Below are 16981 nucleotides of genomic sequence, written 5' to 3'. Positions count from 1 at the left end.
AAAAAAGTAGAAGCAGACCTTGGAACGGCAGGCAAAATGTGCATGGGGAGGTAGAGATGGAGTGGCTTACCTATACAATAAATACTTTGTACTGGTTAAGCAATAAATAGAACCCATTTTAAAGCAAAATGAAGCGACTGAATGGGAATAGTGTGTGGATTACCAAAACTATTTATTTATTGCAAAATGACACAACATTATCTCATAGTAATGCAATAATTATTGCTAAATAACACAATGTTATCTCATAATAATGCAATAATTATTGCGAAATAATGCAATCTTATCTCGAAATAACACAATAAATACGTTTTTCGTTGTGCCTCTAATGAACTTCTGTAGCTTTCAGCTAATAGATTCTGTAATAGCTATATATATATATATATATCTTATATATATATATATATATATATATCTATATATATATATAATATATATATATCCTAATATTATAAACCAGAATAGGATTTACAAATTTCATTTAACAGAATAAGTTTTGAATAATTGGAATCATTTCTATATTCCATTGATTGGCCTTACAGCAAAACGCAGTAGCTAGTCCAGTTATTTGGCTTTTGTGAAGTGCTTATTTTGTTGTCGGATTTCATGTGGCCCTGCCTGCTGTTTTGTCTGTCTCAAAAGGCTTAGGCGGTGCTTTTATGGCGCCCAGTCCAGCTGCTGCATCATCTGCGCCAGCCCAGAATAACCTCATGCAGCCTAGCTTTGATGCAGCCTTTGGAACCACACCCACAGCAACCAGCAGTGGTGGCGGCAGCAGCTCCTTTGATTCCTCAGGTAAGAACCAAAGACCTTCCTGTGTAGTACAGGCTGCTGTTGATGTGTGTCACTCTTCAAGGGTTAATAAGCCAAGTCTTTTTCCTATTCCATTATCACACAACATCACTCTCAAGTCCCTTGTCATATAAATTCACATCCTGGGATTTGGAAAAATGTTGTTATGAGAAGAAATAAAAAAAAGTTGTTTTAAAGCTTTGGTTATTGCCATTTTTGCCCCTTTAAAAAAAATGTCACGACTGTTGCATGTGTTTCAGCTACTGGCTGATGTCTGTATAATCTTATTGTAATATTGTAAGAAACCTGCTATTCTATACTTTCAGAGTGCTCCCCCTTTGTAAGGTGTCCTTTCATACTGCAGAACAAGTTGTAAGGTGACGTGGTTGTGGCCCCTAATTGCCCCTTAATGCCTTTCGACGAGCCCGTTCATTATCAGTTCTGGTCACCCCACTGTAGCGTTATAAAGGGGGAGCCCTGTACTAATACTTATGATACTTGTAGAGTCTTTGGTCAGTACATTCTGAGATTCAATTAAGAAGGAAAAAGAGTGTCCCTTACTAAATTTTAAGGTATTCAACTTTTGCTTAAAATTAATTCCTGTGCAGTTTTGACAACAAATTATTATCAGGTCTGTTTTTTTGTTGTTGTTGTTTTTTAAATTGTACAATGTTTCACCAAATTACATTGAATATTATAAAAGTTGTTAATTAATGTAAATTAATCTATTTTCTTATTCTGGAAGACAGGATTAGATAACTTAATCTGTGTGTTGTGTGTGCTGTGTGTGTGTTTGTATGTACTGTACTGTATGTCAAACCTAAGCATGCATGAAAACCAATTCAAACCATTCTGTCTGCATTTTAATCTAATTGTTCCTGTCTTGCTTCACACATTCTGGTACATGGTGCTGAGTTGATGTAATTTGTACTGCATACAGCTTAACTCTTCAACACTACTGTCTCTCTCTTCCATTCTCACTCTTTCTCTCTTTGCTGGGTCATTGCTTTGCTTCAAATGTATGATTGGTGAGTTTTAGTCTTTACACAAGCTTCTAATGAACAAGCAACAGAATATTTTCAAACACCATATAATAGTACAGGAAATATAAAAAAGCAATGTAAAGACATTTGAAGCCACAAGTCTTGTAGTGATATAACTTTTATCGGCTGGAGTCAACACCAGCCTGATATTAACAGGGTTATATTTACAGCTTTACATTTGAAATATTTCTGCATCCTGAATAGAAAATGCGAAACTCTCCGCTGCATTATGCAGTAAAAGAAAAGTCCTGCACTGTTGAGTATCTCTCCCGGTGCTGTCTCAGTGGTAGTGTAGGCGTATCATGTGCAGTTGTTCTTTGATGTTTGTGCTTGGAGCTGCCCTGACACTAATGCTTGTGTTTTCCCTGCCTGAAGTATTTGATGGATTAGGGGACCTCCTCATACCTACAATGACACCCCAGGGTCAGGGAACTGGAGCTGGACTCGGAGGCATGGCAGGGGCGCAGTCAGGTAAAGCCCTGGCAGGGGACCTGAATTCCTCTCTGGCTAACCTGGTTGGAAGTAAGTGGTGCTAAATTAATTCTTCTTAATTTCTGCATTTTGCATCCCCTATTAAATTGGTTTTGTAAAGAGACTTTGTACAGAGACAGATTTTCCATGTTCTTACTGTCACAGTTGTGGGGGAGGCAGAAATTGCAGTTGTACAGCCCCCTAGTAGTCATTTCTAGAACCTCAACACAGGTTTTTTTTTTTTTTTATGTCTTATTATCATAACTGTATTCTTCCAAATCCATAGTCTTTTTAGAAGCAAATTCTCATAGTTAAAGGACATTGGATAATAATCCTGGTACATAACAATCTATGCAAAAACAGCAATATAGAATGATACAAAACACATGATATTTGACGTGTAGGAAATTCAGTATTCCAAAAATCTTGATGGTGTAAAGTATCCCTTTAAGTTTTGTTCGCCTGTGTTTTTTATATTTTTGTTATGGGAAAGGTCTATAGAATTAACAAGCTGTGCTGGCACAAATTAAGTTCCTTTTTTGTTATGTTTCCAACATATGCTGTACATAATATTTTAGTATTGATTTTAATTTAAAAAGCATTTTTTTAACATTATGCATGTCTATAAATCACTGGATTGGGTTACTGCAGTACATATGATAACGTTGCACAGATGCAGCTGGGGGTACTGTAGTTAATGCTGTTTGTGTTATTTTATAGATCTTGGTATTGCAGGCACACAGAAGAAGTAAGTATTTTTTATATATTTTTTGCAATGTCATTTGAGTTTTTTCCATGTGTCATTAAAATACATGCTGGTGCTAACACAAATGCAAAATATGAACAGATTTCCAAAACGTCTCTAGCAGATGCATATCTTAATAAATCGGACCTGCTATGCTGTTGTAAAAACAGCTCTGTTTCTCATCACTGACAGTCCTCTGCCTTTTAGCCGCTTGCCAACATGGCATTATTGCTACGGTAAAGGATGCACTTCAGTTGTTTACTCTTTCAGAACACGTTGTTCTGATTGCAGCACGGCCAGCAGCTTTCCTAATAATGTACAGTAGAATGATGGGATTGCAGTTCGTGCTGATTGCAGTCAGGCGTATAATTATGATCTAGAGATACTAGAGCCGTAGCTGGTTTTTGTTTGCATTTCCTAAATGATACAGTATCTAATAAGCAAAATATAATCCATTTTGTGATATTACTGTATTTTTCATGGTTTGTCTTGTGTGTCAGTGTGTGTTCAATGTGTGTTGCCTTCTGTTTATACCTGCTGAATTCCTGCTGTTCGATCTTCTCACCATCTGTTTAAACCCTGCTACTATCTCCTTCCCTCTCTCCTTTTAATTTCCAACATAGTGCAATAGAGACGAGAAAAACAGCGATACACTCCTCTTGTCGCCACTTTTAAGTCTGCTTTACCTGTTGCAGGGCTGTTAAATGTAGCCACCATCCCATCCTATTATTGGTATTTCCATGAACGATAGTGCCAGTTCATCATATTTCTGCTAGTGGTATTTAAATGTGAATACCAGTCCCAGCACCACAATGAAGTAGTCTACAAAGAGAATGGCTTGTATCTGGCCCCACACTGCAGTCTATCCAGGGATTCAGAGCACAACATTTCACCTTCCCATTGCTATTTCACACTGACCCGAGCAGTGTTTGAGGAAGGCTTTGTTAGGTCTTTTGAAGCTCTTGTTTGCCTTGCAGAGATCTTCAGTGGAGTGCCGGTGAAAGGAAACTGACAGGAGGTGTAAACTGGCAACCGAAAGTAGCCCCTGCCACCTGGGGAACACCTGGATCTCAGATGGTAAATGTCGTCAATACAATCCTGTGACACATGTGTTTTAGGTTCAAAATCTGTTTTTATTAATAAAACAAGCGTCTTAAAAAAATAAATATAATAATCTAGACTGTTGCTGGTTCTTTTACAAGATAAATATCAAACTTTATTTATAGGTACAAACTGGTAATGAATTGTATCCCCAGCAACCTGGGGAGTACCTGGTGCTCAACATTCTCCGTGCATTTTTAACATAATCTGGGATTAAGATCGAACCCACATCTCCAGATGCTGTGCTTCAAGAGCCAGGGGTGTTTTTTGTTGTTGTTGTTTTTTTTTTATTATGAAGTGGCTTATGAATGCCAGGTTTTAATACCTGTAGCAAAGTGTGATATAGTGTATATTCAATAATCATATATACAGTAGGTCGTATGATATTGAACAACATACTATATGGCTCAGTGATTAGTCTGTTGGTGATTAAGACTGTATTTTCCTCAGCAGAATGGTTGGCTATTCCCTTATTATGTAAGTGGACCTGTTTTATTGCTGGAACTAATCAAATCACTAACTGACTGCTGGCAAATAGCAGAATGCAATGACTACTGACACTGCTGTGATCTGTTTCCTTCCCAGCTTAAATTATATATTTGTATTAGCCATCACAAAGGAATATTTTTTTCATGATCTCACTATTCATGATCTCATATTGAGGCCACTGTTTCAGGAAGATGTATAACAAGTTATTAGACAATGGAGGAAGCAGAATGTTAGTTTTACAGTACATAGTCATAAAAGCCTGTATAATTAGTACACTTACTGTACCATACCAATTTCATCTGTATAGTGTCCTTCATATACAAGCATGCCAGGGCACTTTAAAAATAAGTAACAAAGTGAAAAGGGGTCTTAACTGTTCACTAGTTGAAGGGCACGTCCACTTGGAAGGGAGTTCAAAAGTGGAGTAAATGCCCTCACAACTTAGCTTTTTACTCAAGGTCGTGGAATTACCAAGAGACTGTTATTGGCTGGTTTGTAAGGAATAAGGAACACAGGCAAATAACCAGGAGAAAAAACAGGGATCACTTTATATTGTATTTTTATAGTGGGCATGGGCAGTATTTACTGTAAATAGGCAGTTGATTAAAAAGAGTGACGGACTGTACGCTACCATTATTGCAGAAGCTGAGATGAGAAATTATGGTAACTAAATTATTTTTCAGTGCAAGATCTGTTTATGTCAAAGTTAAAAAAAAAAAAAAAAAAAAAAAGCAGATAATGATTAATAAAAAAAATGTATGTAGTTAAAACATGATGCATACTATACTATTATTGATATACATCTGTTTAAGTTGTTTTATTAATTTGTATCTGTAATAAAACAAAATTCAATGAAATTTCTGAAACATGAAAAATTATAAAAAATAAAAAAAGTTTCGCAGGGCTCTAAATATAAATCACGCTTTGAAGTAAATATGAAAATGTATAAACTATTTGCATATTTTCTGGCGTTCAGAATCTTCATGTACTAGCTAATTTATCGAGGGAGGGAAGACCACAGACAGGTTGTGTTAATTCAAGATAAGTAACTATAATTATTCCAAAAAATATTCACATCGCAAAAGCACTTTTAACAGCAGCCTATTTTCTATTGCCGCTAGTAGAATATAATATCTTACTGACAACACAAACGCTTGCACTCTCAACAAACCAATGACCAAAAAAAGAACATTTTCTTCTTCATTAATACTGTATCTGAGCTTTTACTTTTTTACAAGGATATCTTTCTTACTAAGAAATATTTTTTCAAATTGCATATTTTCAGTGGGGTGGGGGTTATACAATGTTGCTTGTGCTTTGCTCATGATATGCAAAAGATTGTGTTTCCTGGCTCTGCAAGGACTTTTCTGCTCCCCCCCTGCAGCCTGGAGCAGTTCCTCCTGGGGGTGTCCCGACAGCAGGAGCAGCCCCTCCTGTAGGAGCCGTACCTCCAATGGGTGCTGTTCAACCTCAGCCTGGGTTTGGGATGGTAAGTGCTTGCCTTGCAATGTTTTTGTCCCTTCAAGGGGACATTTTTGTCCGCTTTCGTCCTTCGTTTCTTTCTCATTTGCCTGCCGTCCACAATGTTTAACATACAATTGAAAAATATGTAGAAGCTCTAAAACATTGTTTTATTTTGAAGCTGCATTCACAGTGGGTCAGTTTCAAACATAAGAACATAAGAACATAAGAAAGTTCACAAACGAGAGGAGGCCATTCGGCCCACCTGCTCATTCGGTTGTTAGTAGCTTATTGATCCCAGAATCTCATCAAGCAGCTTCTTGAAGGATCCCAGGGTGTCAGCTTCAACAATATTACTGGGGAGTTGATTCCAGACCCTCACGATTCTCTGTAAAAAAGTGCCTCCTATTTTCTGTTCTGAATGCCCCTTTGTCTAACCTCCATTTGTGACCCCTGGTCCTTGTTTCTTTTTTCAGGTCGAAAAAGTCCCTTGGGTCGACACTGTCAATACCTTTTAGAATTTTGAATGCTTGAATTAGGTCGCCACGTAGTCTTCTTTGTTCAAGACTGAATAGATTCAATTCTTTTAGCCTGTCTGCATATGACATGCCTTTTAAACCCAGAATAATTCTGGTCACTCTTCTTTGCACTCTTTCTAGAGCAGCAATATCTTTTTTGTAGCGAGGTGACCAGAACTGAACACAATATTCAAGATGAAGTCTTACTAATACATTGTACAGTTTTAACTTTACTTCCCTTGATTTAAATTCAACACTTTTCACTATGTATCCAAGCATCTTGGTGGCCTTTTTTATAGCTTCCCCACATTGTCTAGACATTTCTGAGTCAACAAAAACTCCTAGGTCTTTTTCATAGATTCCTTCTTCAATTTCAGTATCTCCCATATGATATTTATAATGCACATTTTTATTTCCTGCGTGCAGTACCTTACACTTTCTCTATTAAAAAACAGACTCGGTCTGGTTCGTTTAGTTTGAAACAATGTATCAAAGGGAAAAAGTTTGTTTGGATACAACCTAAAGTTTTTTTTTTTTTTGTTTTTGTCCTTTTCCATTTTTCTTCAGGACCGAGTCTGTTTGTGTTCACAATGCAGTTTTCAAGTGAACTCGGTTTGTTTGTATGGCGTGTGAAACGGATGTTTACAATATCCTGCAAGGCATATAGAAAGATAGCAGCTATTGATGTATTGCTCTGGTTTTTAATATAGCATGTTATAGATTATTATCTACTGACGTGAAAGAAAGCACTGGGGGAGCAGTTTGGAAATTTAATTAATGCATCTACTGAATGCCTACAGTAGAAGAATAATGCAGTTTTTGCCATTCTGCACGGTTCTCCTACTCTCTGGCATTAAACAAAGCAAAGACTGGATATATTTTACTATTTTTGTGAATTTTGTCCAATTCTGCTTGGGTTTTGGTGTCTGACCAAATTTCTGTCAGGCTTCAGTTTCTCCCACAGTCTATATTTTCACATAGTAAAAAACTTTTGTTTTTCTTCAATTCACCGACGCAGTAGCAACTCTGAAGCTGTTAAAATAATAGTATATAATAAAACATCGGGTGACATTGCCGACCGTGACCGCGGGTTCCTAGGGAGGGTATACAATTGGCCGAGCACCGCCCGGGTAGGGAGGGATTAGGTCGGCAGGGGAATCCATGGTTCACCGCGCACCAGCGACCCCTGTGGCTGATAGAGTGCCTGCAGGTCTGCAGTCAAGCCATTCTGATCTGTGTTGTCCTCCGGCACTATTGGTCTGGTGGCTTCGCTGTGGATTCACAGTGCGAAAAATGACGGAGTGACAGGAACACGGCATGTTTCAGCCTCCGTTTCCCGAATCGCCAGGGGGTTGCAGCGGTGAACCGGGATAAAAAACAATAATTGGGCATTCCAAATTAAGGAGAAAACCATTTAACAAGGAAGCCGAGACCACTTCTTTAGGTGGACGCGGTACGGTTCATTTCCCAAGGGGACTTTGTTATTCACACCAAACGTACCGAACCGTACCAGGTGCAGACCAAACCCTCTAAATGTATCCAGTGTGAACACACCCTAAAACATATATAACTTATTACCTTTGAGATGCACCATCTTGTTTACAAAGTCCTGGGTGAAAGCAGCCACACACAGTCATGTTATCTTTCACGCTAAACATTACAAATATATTATTTTCCCAATATAAACAAAATAGCATGACTTACACTTTTGTATAGTACAAACATAGTCTGAATTTCTATTTGTTTTGGGCTCATTTCTACTGGTCCATTTCAATCATTTGATGCGCTGTATTCAAATCCAGAGCACCTTTGCATCTAACACAGTCTTTGGCATGTGCTAACTCTGAAACAAGTTCAAGGAATACAGTCTGCTTTTTTGCCTGTGGGTAGAGAGTTTGGTGCACTAGATTTTTGGAGCCTCAGGTACAAGGGGGTGGGTCATACCAAACAGGGAGCTTAACAGAATGCGTAACTGTGGTTGTGCTTTTGTTTCTTTCAGCCTCCCGCAGCAGGAGCAGGTGCTCCCATGATGCCTCAGTCATCAATGATGTACCCCCAGCCCATGATGAGGCCACCATTCGGAGCTACTGCATCACCCGGAGCATCGGTAGGTTGTACCTTCAGAGCTGTTTTACAGGATTATCAACTGGGACTCCGGTCCCTGGTCGCTGGGCTGTGGTTTGCTACAGTTTTGTTACAATACCAAACTATATCTTTTTCTCTGTCTAACTGAAGGCTGTACTAATTTAGCTGTTTTTTATAGGTGTATTCCAATCATCATGGTATTTCAAGGGCTTGTTTTTGTTTATACCCTGAATCTTTCCTACACCATATCTGTCTTTTTAATATATATATATATATATATATATATATATATATATATTATACTATATATATAATAATATATAATATATATATATATTAAATTTTTAATACATGTATCAGTGACCTTGATATTTATTTGATAGAGCCATCTGAAATGTCTTTGTGTAATGAGAAATTAAATTTTTTTTTTTTTTTCAAGTATGTTATTAAGAAATTTAAAAAAAAATTAAGTCATTTTTTTCTTTGCTTCTTTAATGTTAATCTGATTAGTGACTGATCAATAAAGCAGTTGATTTCACAGTGTACATGACAGTTCACCAGCAGAGTGGGTCCCACAAATATGCAGAATGTATATGTCTTCATGCAGAATGTACTGCAGGCAAAACATGCTTTAAAGCTATTGGGATAATAGCTTTTTATTATAACGAGGTTAACAGTTTTTAAGGGAAAATAAGAATTTCGATAATGCATTCACACTAGTTGCACCCCTGTATATCAGGAGGGTGATGTATTTGGCACTGGCCTTGAGAATCTCTTGGTTATTACAGAATTGCTACTCATGTCTAAAATCAACAATATAGGCAGGTTTCGTGTATCTGCTTGTGGGAAAGTGGTTAACTGTGTGCAGTTGAAGGTAATGCAGTAGTGATTAATAAACAGACAGACAATTATAATCCAGGTGCAATGTTGTTTAATGGTTTTTAAATCCAATGGCCTGATGGCAAAACAACAGTAAATAATAACAACGGTAATGAAGCAATACAGTGACGTGTATTGCTTAATTGTAATCCGCAGGTTGGCCCCAAAATAATAACAGTTCCATCCACACGTAACACATACACTAACACAAACACCAGTCCACAGTGCATGCTCTAGCGCTCATGGTGAATACCGTTGTTTAGTGCAAACAAAAGTGTAGTGTTGTTGGTCCGGGTTTAGTGTTGGCCTTTCACGACATCTCCAGATCATGTTAGCTGTCCAAATAATTACACACAGTATTATTAACGACAAACAAACAAAACATGTTTGACAGCACAGGTTCTCTTTCTGGTCATTTAAATGAACCATTCACAAAGGAAGAGATCACATAACTACTTCCCCTTTTTATAACAGCATTCCTGACCCCTTGGATGCCACGCCGTTTTGAGTTAGTGTACCATACCTGTGCCCCCTTTCTAGGTGGCCAACTTCCACCTAACCCTGGGAATAAACTGTCATGCCATTTAGTCCAGGGTACTCTGTTCTCTTTACACAACGCCCTCGCAGGTCAGGAGGGAGATCTAACACCAAGAATCATTCGATCTCTGTCACACTGCTATATGCTGATGTCAGACAACAAACACACAGAAGATATTCATCCCAAAAAGTGTTCAGCGTGTTAAGGTAGCCTTGCTTTAGCTTATGGAATAAGCTGGTCTGTCAACAATCTAATATACAAATGAATATACTGATTACCTTGTGGAGCTTAAATGTGACTCTTTTATCTATAATTGCATTTTAAAAAAAAGATATCCTGATTTCCACTTCTGACCCACAACACTATTTCCATTATCGGCATAAGCATTCCTGACAACTTGTTGTAGTGTTTTTATCTCTTGTAAGATCCTATGGGGACTGTAATTCATCTCTAATCTTATCTGAGAAGCAGTCATTATCATGGTACAGAGCTCTGTGAGAGAGAGTGTACGGTTGACTGCCAGTATTAGCTAAGATTGTAGATTAGACTGGAAGGCAGACTCTTGAGTGGCAGACATTGCAGGGATATAACCTGTATGCAGTGACATAGAGCTTGCTGCTTCCCTGATACAGGGTGCAGAGATCCATACATTACTGTTAAATTCCTTTGTGCTGTATGTAGTGATTTGTTTTGGTTCATGGTAGCTTGCTGTCCTCTTTTGAGCCTTCCAGAGTCAGACCCACCACACAGTGTACAGCACAAACAACACTGTAACATGAGCCACCAAAACCACCGACCTACCCTGAAACACAAAACTCACTGCCAAAATGCAACTAATGCAATTTCCAAAGTAACTTCTAGTATTCCCGAATCAAAGTTTAGTTGTACTGTAAGTTTACTGTATTTTTTAGCTTCATCACTAAAATGGTTTTATTCTAATTTTTCAAAGTATTGTTTAACCCAAGAAAATGTTGAATAAAATAGTCCTTAAAAACATTTCTTAAAGGTTTTGTGGAAATCGAAAAATGCGTGAAGTTAATTTGCAATATTCAAACTGGAACTGTCTGTAGCTGTAATTGCCATACAGGTGCATTTGTGCTTCTAACTTGTGTTGGTGTGTACGTTGTTTGTAAAGCCTGAATGTGTGTCCTGTGTTTAACTTGTGTTGTTTCTAATGCCTCTGTGTCCCTTCCTTCTCTTTCTGCTTGCCATGATTGCCTGTATCTGCTAGCTCTCTCCGAGCCCAACACCTGCAACACAGAGCCCCAAGAAACCGCCAACAAAGGATCCACTAGCAGATCTTAACATCAAGGACTTCTTATAAATCTGTAAGGTACTTAGTTCACTGGGCCTGTGGCTTGTACCGCAGTCGAGGGATGCTGCTATTCTGTTTGTGGCAGGGGCTCTGTTTTTAATTGTGAAGTTAGTCTACTCAGCAAAAAAAAAATAACTTTGAATAGGGGAGCAGTTCATTTCATGACAAATCAGCTGATTGGTAATACCCCCTATTTAGTGTGTGTTTCAAAGTGTCAAAAGTTACAGAGCGGTCAGAAATGAGTTGCTTTCAGACTCAACATTTAATTGACCCGTTAGAAAAAAAAAAAAAAAACATTAGTGCTGAAGACCTGTGTTCAATGTAATTTTATTAGACACATTTGCAAAACCAACAAAAAGTTAGGTTGGCCTTGAGGAAAAGTCAATATACCTGCTTCATATATGCAAAATAACAATAAATGTGAATATCTATGTGACCTGTCACACCAGTGAATGCCATCTTGCTCTGTCTTTTTAAAATGTTGTTGTATTTAAAACCTGCAACATGTATCCTCTTCTGGAAGCTAAAGTGAATCTTGGGAACTGAACACTGCATAGTATGTTCTGATCCAGCATTTGTCATCGTTCTTTGGCAAGTTTTACTGCTGTCATTGTATATAAATGTCTCCAAATGCTTCAGAGAGGTTTTCAGGAAAGAAGCCATTGAATGGGGTAGGGACAAGTTCACCTTTCAGGTAAACTGATCAAGCAAGTGCAGTGCAATCTAAAATCATGGCTTCCAAACAGAGATTTAATAGTAGTGACAGATAATCCTGTTTTCAAATAAAAATACTATAGCATGTGTTTCTTTCAGAACTACACGTTTGAGACCTATGTAACAAATGGAAGTGGAATTATTTTGTTATCTTAAATCACTTGAACCTTAACCTGAACCTGACTTGAACCTTAGTTCTGGGTTTTCAGCATTGACCATGATTTCAATTTGTGATGGTAACTGGGGAACAGCGAAGAGATAGGCATAAGAAACGAGCTTGCTGTGTCCTACTGATGGACAGATTTGAACCTCAGTTGATTAGTTTTCATTCTGCAAGACTGCCTTCCACAGCACACCTTTGTCTCTGAAAAAGCATTCATGTTCATTGCTGAAAACCTAGATAAAATGTCAACATTGACCATTAAGTGCACAGCTACACAGATTCATCCCCATTTACCAGAACCAGCTATTTGCCTCACCAGTAGTGCATTTGTGCAGTTACACACTGAATCATTAAAAATAGAAAAGCTTTCTAAAGAATTTGGAGACTTTTATGTCAAATTCATGCATCCAGAGCAGAAGTAAGGGCAGGATCACACGCCCTTAAAGACTATGCTGTACAGAGCCCAAGTTTCACTTCAGCTTTGACAAATCCATCATTTCAAAAACAATGAACATCATTCAGATTTCTTTGGAATGGATGGGGGAAGGGGCAGGTGATGGAAAGATATTTTCGTAGCAGACAACAATTATTACCTTCCTGTAACTTCTTAAATGAAGAGGTTTTTAGCTTGAAACACAGTTTGGTGTAAATCTGTCAGTATAGGGTGTTAAATCTAAGCTTGTTTGGGTGATTTGTCATGGAATTTATACTTACCACGTGTAAAACCGAGGTCCTGTTGTAAGTGACTCTAAGTCACTGGATAAAAGCATCTGTTAAATGAACAATAATAATAATAATAATAATAATAATAATAATAATAATAATAATAATAATAATAATAATAAAGTACTTGGTAAGAATAAAATCTGCTGCGATTGTTATTACTTGAACATAAGAAAGTTTATTGAACAGTGTGTCATTTTTGTTTTTGTTTTATTTATTAAAGTAATAATAATAAAAAAAAAAATAGGTGTGCATCTTGTGTTGTATAAATTCCGAAATGAAAACAAAAGTTCCAGAATTAGTAAATTGTAAGTTGATATTTTTAGAAGCTGACAGCTGTGTGGGCTGTGTGAGGACAGTTTGAATTTAAAGTGGGTGTGTCTCTCCTATTCTTTCTGCTTGCTCGGATCATTCTTCTACTGTAGTTGCATTATTTAAGCGGTAACTGTAGGGCACATCAAGTGAACAAGGAAAGCACATTCATTTGAGGAAGGTGATTGTCTTCCAAGTACACTTGATGCATCTTCTAGTTACAGCTATTGTGTGATAAATACAGTGCTTAACTTTCCCTTTTTTTAAGGTCCTGGATTTTAAAAAAATGGAAATTCCATGCTTCAGCTTTGAGTCAGACTTCAACTGCAATTAGTTATTCAGAGACAGGCTGTGCTGTGCATCACTGGGAGCCTTTGTGACATTTGTTTAGCTGAACTGTACCATGTCCTGATAGCACATAACAAGATTTGTCATATAGTTTGTCTATAAATAGAGGATACAGGATGGTTCTTTGTGGATAACACAAAATTAAGCAATGACTGAGGGTACATGAGCTCCCAACTTGTTTATTTGTACATTATTTAATCTGAGTTACATGTTGAAACAGACAGCTGGCTGGTGACACCCAGAGCCATTAAGATATCAAACATAATTGTGTATTGAAAAAAACAGCAGTACACCTGTAGAATAAGAATCGCTTCATTGCTGAAGTCTGGATGGAATGCACCATTATTATGCTACTAACCCCCCTGTTACCCCTGTTTTTTTTTCTTTTCTGCAGCTGCTGTTTTTGTGACTGGATCCATGAAAGTGTCAGCTTGGTGTCTGCAAATAATCATTGATAACCAGAAGCTCCTAGCTAGTCTCCAGTACAGAATTCCACTGAGACTTTTACTCCTACAGTACCTGTAAAAATGTTGTCGCACAACCGTGAAAGTGAAACATAGAAAAATGTGTGCTTATCTAGATGTTAACCCTTCCCTTAACAGGAATTTGTGTCTTTTGATCATTACTTTTAAGTGTTTGCAAATTTGAACAATGGGTGTATGTTACTGATGCCTTTTAGTGCTCCTCTGTACCTCTCATAGGGTGGCAGATATGCAGCTATTATGTGGTGAGCCATTTGGAGAAACGTGTATGTGTATTTCAGAAGGTTTTCAATTAATATAAGCTCGCTGGTGAATCCTAGGATTTCCTGTGCGTTCTGTATCTCTGTTACAAACATATAGTTGTTGTTAATCTGATTATCAAATTTGTATAACAAGTAATGTGACCATAATCTTTATCTCACAAAGTTGGTCTGGATTTATTTGAACAAGTGTTTTTTTTTGTTTTGTTTTGTTTTGTTTTGTTTTTGTGCATTATTCTGATATTTATTTATACTTTTAAAGTATTACTGAATTTTTTAAATGTCTATATGTATTTCACAAGAATTATCAGATTAGATATTTAACTTTTTTTTGTCTTATGTTTCAAATGTATTGTATTTGAGCTATTTCCATAGATCATGAAAACAAAGCGACATATTCATAATTTACTCTTCCTGCACTAAATATAAGACAGTATTTAGTGGAGCCTTTTGGTGAGGGACTGCAGTACAATGACTTCCCTCATGTCCAAGGGAATTAACTTGGAAGCAATTTCTCAGTGAACCAGCAATCCAAAACAGAGCTGGATTTGATGGCTTTAGTCGTCTTGGGATCAGAATTTCCTACATCGGTGAACTTCTGGTGTTTGTTTTTCATAGTCGCTAGTGTTTAATCATTACTGAACAGGGGTGTGAGTAGTGTTATTTTTGTATTATCTAGAAGAATATCTGTATTTATCTCCATGAAAGTGACCACATACCCGCCCTTTATAATGTACAGCTTGTGTTTTCTGTTGTTTCAACGTTTGATTTTCATCCCGTGTGTGGTTATCCCTTGGCTGAAGGTCTTCATGCATATGGAAAGAGGTCACTGTATAACCTCTTTCTGAATGCTGTGCAGTTTGTGTCTTTAGGCTTGACACTCTTTTAGAAACAGTTGACAGTCTGATGGTAGATCCAATACACTGTCGGAATTAACTGGATAATCTAATGTGTTGTACCATTCCAATTGACTGTATCAAGAAAGTGTTGTGAAGAGTATAACAATTTTTTTTTTTTTTTTTTTTTTTAAGTTATTTCAAATACAAACACACCATTTTAAAATTTATTTTGTTTGTCCCCCCCCCCCCCCCCCCACCCCCCCCCCCCCCCCCCCCCCCCCCCTCCCCCCCCCCCCCCCCCCCCCCCCCCCCCCCCCCCCCCCCCCCCCCCCCCCCCCCCCCCCCCCCCCCCCCCCCCCCCCCCCCCCCCCCCCCCCCCCCCCCCCCCCCCCCCCCCCCCCCCCCCCCCCCCCCCCCCCCCCCCCCCCCCCCCCCCCCCCCCCCCCCCCCCCCCCACCCCCCCCCCCCCCCCCCCCCCCCCCCCCCCCCCCCCCCCCCCCCCCCCCCCCCCCCCCCCCCCCCCCCCCCCCCCCCCCACCCCCCCCCCCCCCCCCCCCCCCCCCCCCCCCCCCCCACCCCCCCCCCCCCCCCCCCCCCCCCCCCCCCCCCCCACCCCCCCCCCCCCCCCCCCCCCCCCCCCCCCCCCCCCCCCCCCCCCCCCCCCCCCCCCCCCCACCACCCCCCCCCCCCCCCCCCCCCCCCCCCCCAAATTTGAGATGCAATAAATACATTGATCTAAAAAAAAAAAAAGTCTGCATATCTACTTTTACTTCTTTTTTCAAATTTCCTCCAGCAAGTTGCTTCGAATTGCATAGGAGCTGCTCTTCAGTTATAGTGTCTTTATATTAGTAGTCACCATCTAATGCCAGGAAATGTTATCCAGTGTCAGATCACTGGATGCCACTGGTACTTTATAAAGACACCAGAACTACAAGAACTGAAGAGCAACTCCTTCACTGAGGCGAGGATTTGTATAATTGCAGCAAGAACCATTCAGAATGAACGGTAATGAGGCAAACAAACTAAAGAAAGAAAGTTACATTTGAAACTGCGTAGTCTTTAAAAGTCTTAGATATCTTGAGAGAGGTCCCACCTACATTGCTTTCATTGTTTCTAAGGAGGGCTGGGTTGCTGGAAGGGTGTACTGGTTTGCACCGTTAAACCTTGAAGTGTTAAGAGACACACAATGGAGTGCTGACTCTGCAGAGCACAGCAATGTGGAGCTGTCAAGAAGCTGCATGATACCATTGCTCTATGAGCAGTAAAAAAAACTTCAAGGTGGAGCACAACCAAATAAAGCCATAAGACCAATTCAATCATTTAATTAGCATTCCTTTGGGTTCAGTGGTTGAAGAGAAGTTGTCAGAAGGTGAATTACAACGACCATCACTATAGGCAGGCTGTCATTTGATTAATGATTCTTTTTTGGAATGGGTCCCAAACAATTATCCTCCTTGCAGCTTCAAGACCACACTGCTGTTAACAAAAAATCAGATAACTTGCCAATTTTATTTTTTTTACAATCTGAAAATAAATGTGATTAAAAATGTTTCCTTAATTTATTTGCTAATATATACAGATAGTTGACAAAAAAATGGAAACACCTGGGAAATATTGAAAGCAAGGGCTTCCACACAGGTGTGGCTCATGTGTTAATTAAGCAAATAACATCCCAACATGCTTAGGGTCATGTGTAAAAATGC

At 39.0% G+C, this 16981-nt stretch overlaps 1 protein-coding gene across 10 annotated transcripts in view; it reads left to right on the top strand.

The window, feature by feature from the left end:
* The window catches only part of snap91a (synaptosome associated protein 91a), a 77823-nt gene extending 62350 nt beyond the window's left edge, over nucleotides 1-15473 (top strand). For 7 of the 10 annotated variants that reach the window (XM_041251211.1, XM_041251205.1, XM_041251209.1 and 4 more), the window contains 9 exons: nucleotides 643-795; nucleotides 2211-2357; nucleotides 3027-3054; nucleotides 4029-4128; nucleotides 4603-4629; nucleotides 6026-6130; nucleotides 8620-8727; nucleotides 11354-11450; nucleotides 14092-15473. In XM_041251211.1, coding sequence (XP_041107145.1) covers nucleotides 643-795; nucleotides 2211-2357; nucleotides 3027-3054; nucleotides 4029-4128; nucleotides 4603-4629; nucleotides 6026-6130; nucleotides 8620-8727; nucleotides 11354-11446 — 761 coding nt within the window. In that variant the 3' untranslated portion in view covers nucleotides 11447-11450; nucleotides 14092-15473. Of the gene's footprint in view, nucleotides 1-642; nucleotides 796-2210; nucleotides 2358-3026; nucleotides 3055-4028; nucleotides 4129-4602; nucleotides 4630-6025; nucleotides 6131-8619; nucleotides 8728-11353; nucleotides 11456-14091 lie in introns of all 10 variants that reach the window. The other 3 variants (XM_041251204.1, XM_041251203.1, XM_041251206.1) reach the window with 3 other exon arrangements.
* The last annotated feature ends 1508 nt before the right edge of the window (nucleotides 15474-16981 follow it).

The sequence above is a fragment of the Polyodon spathula genome, chromosome 5, assembly GCF_017654505.1.
Source record: "Polyodon spathula isolate WHYD16114869_AA chromosome 5, ASM1765450v1, whole genome shotgun sequence".
Taxonomy (NCBI): Eukaryota; Metazoa; Chordata; class Actinopteri; order Acipenseriformes; family Polyodontidae; genus Polyodon; species Polyodon spathula.
The sequence above is the reverse complement of the archived record's forward strand: the minus strand, read 5'-3'. Positions and strand labels throughout refer to the sequence as shown.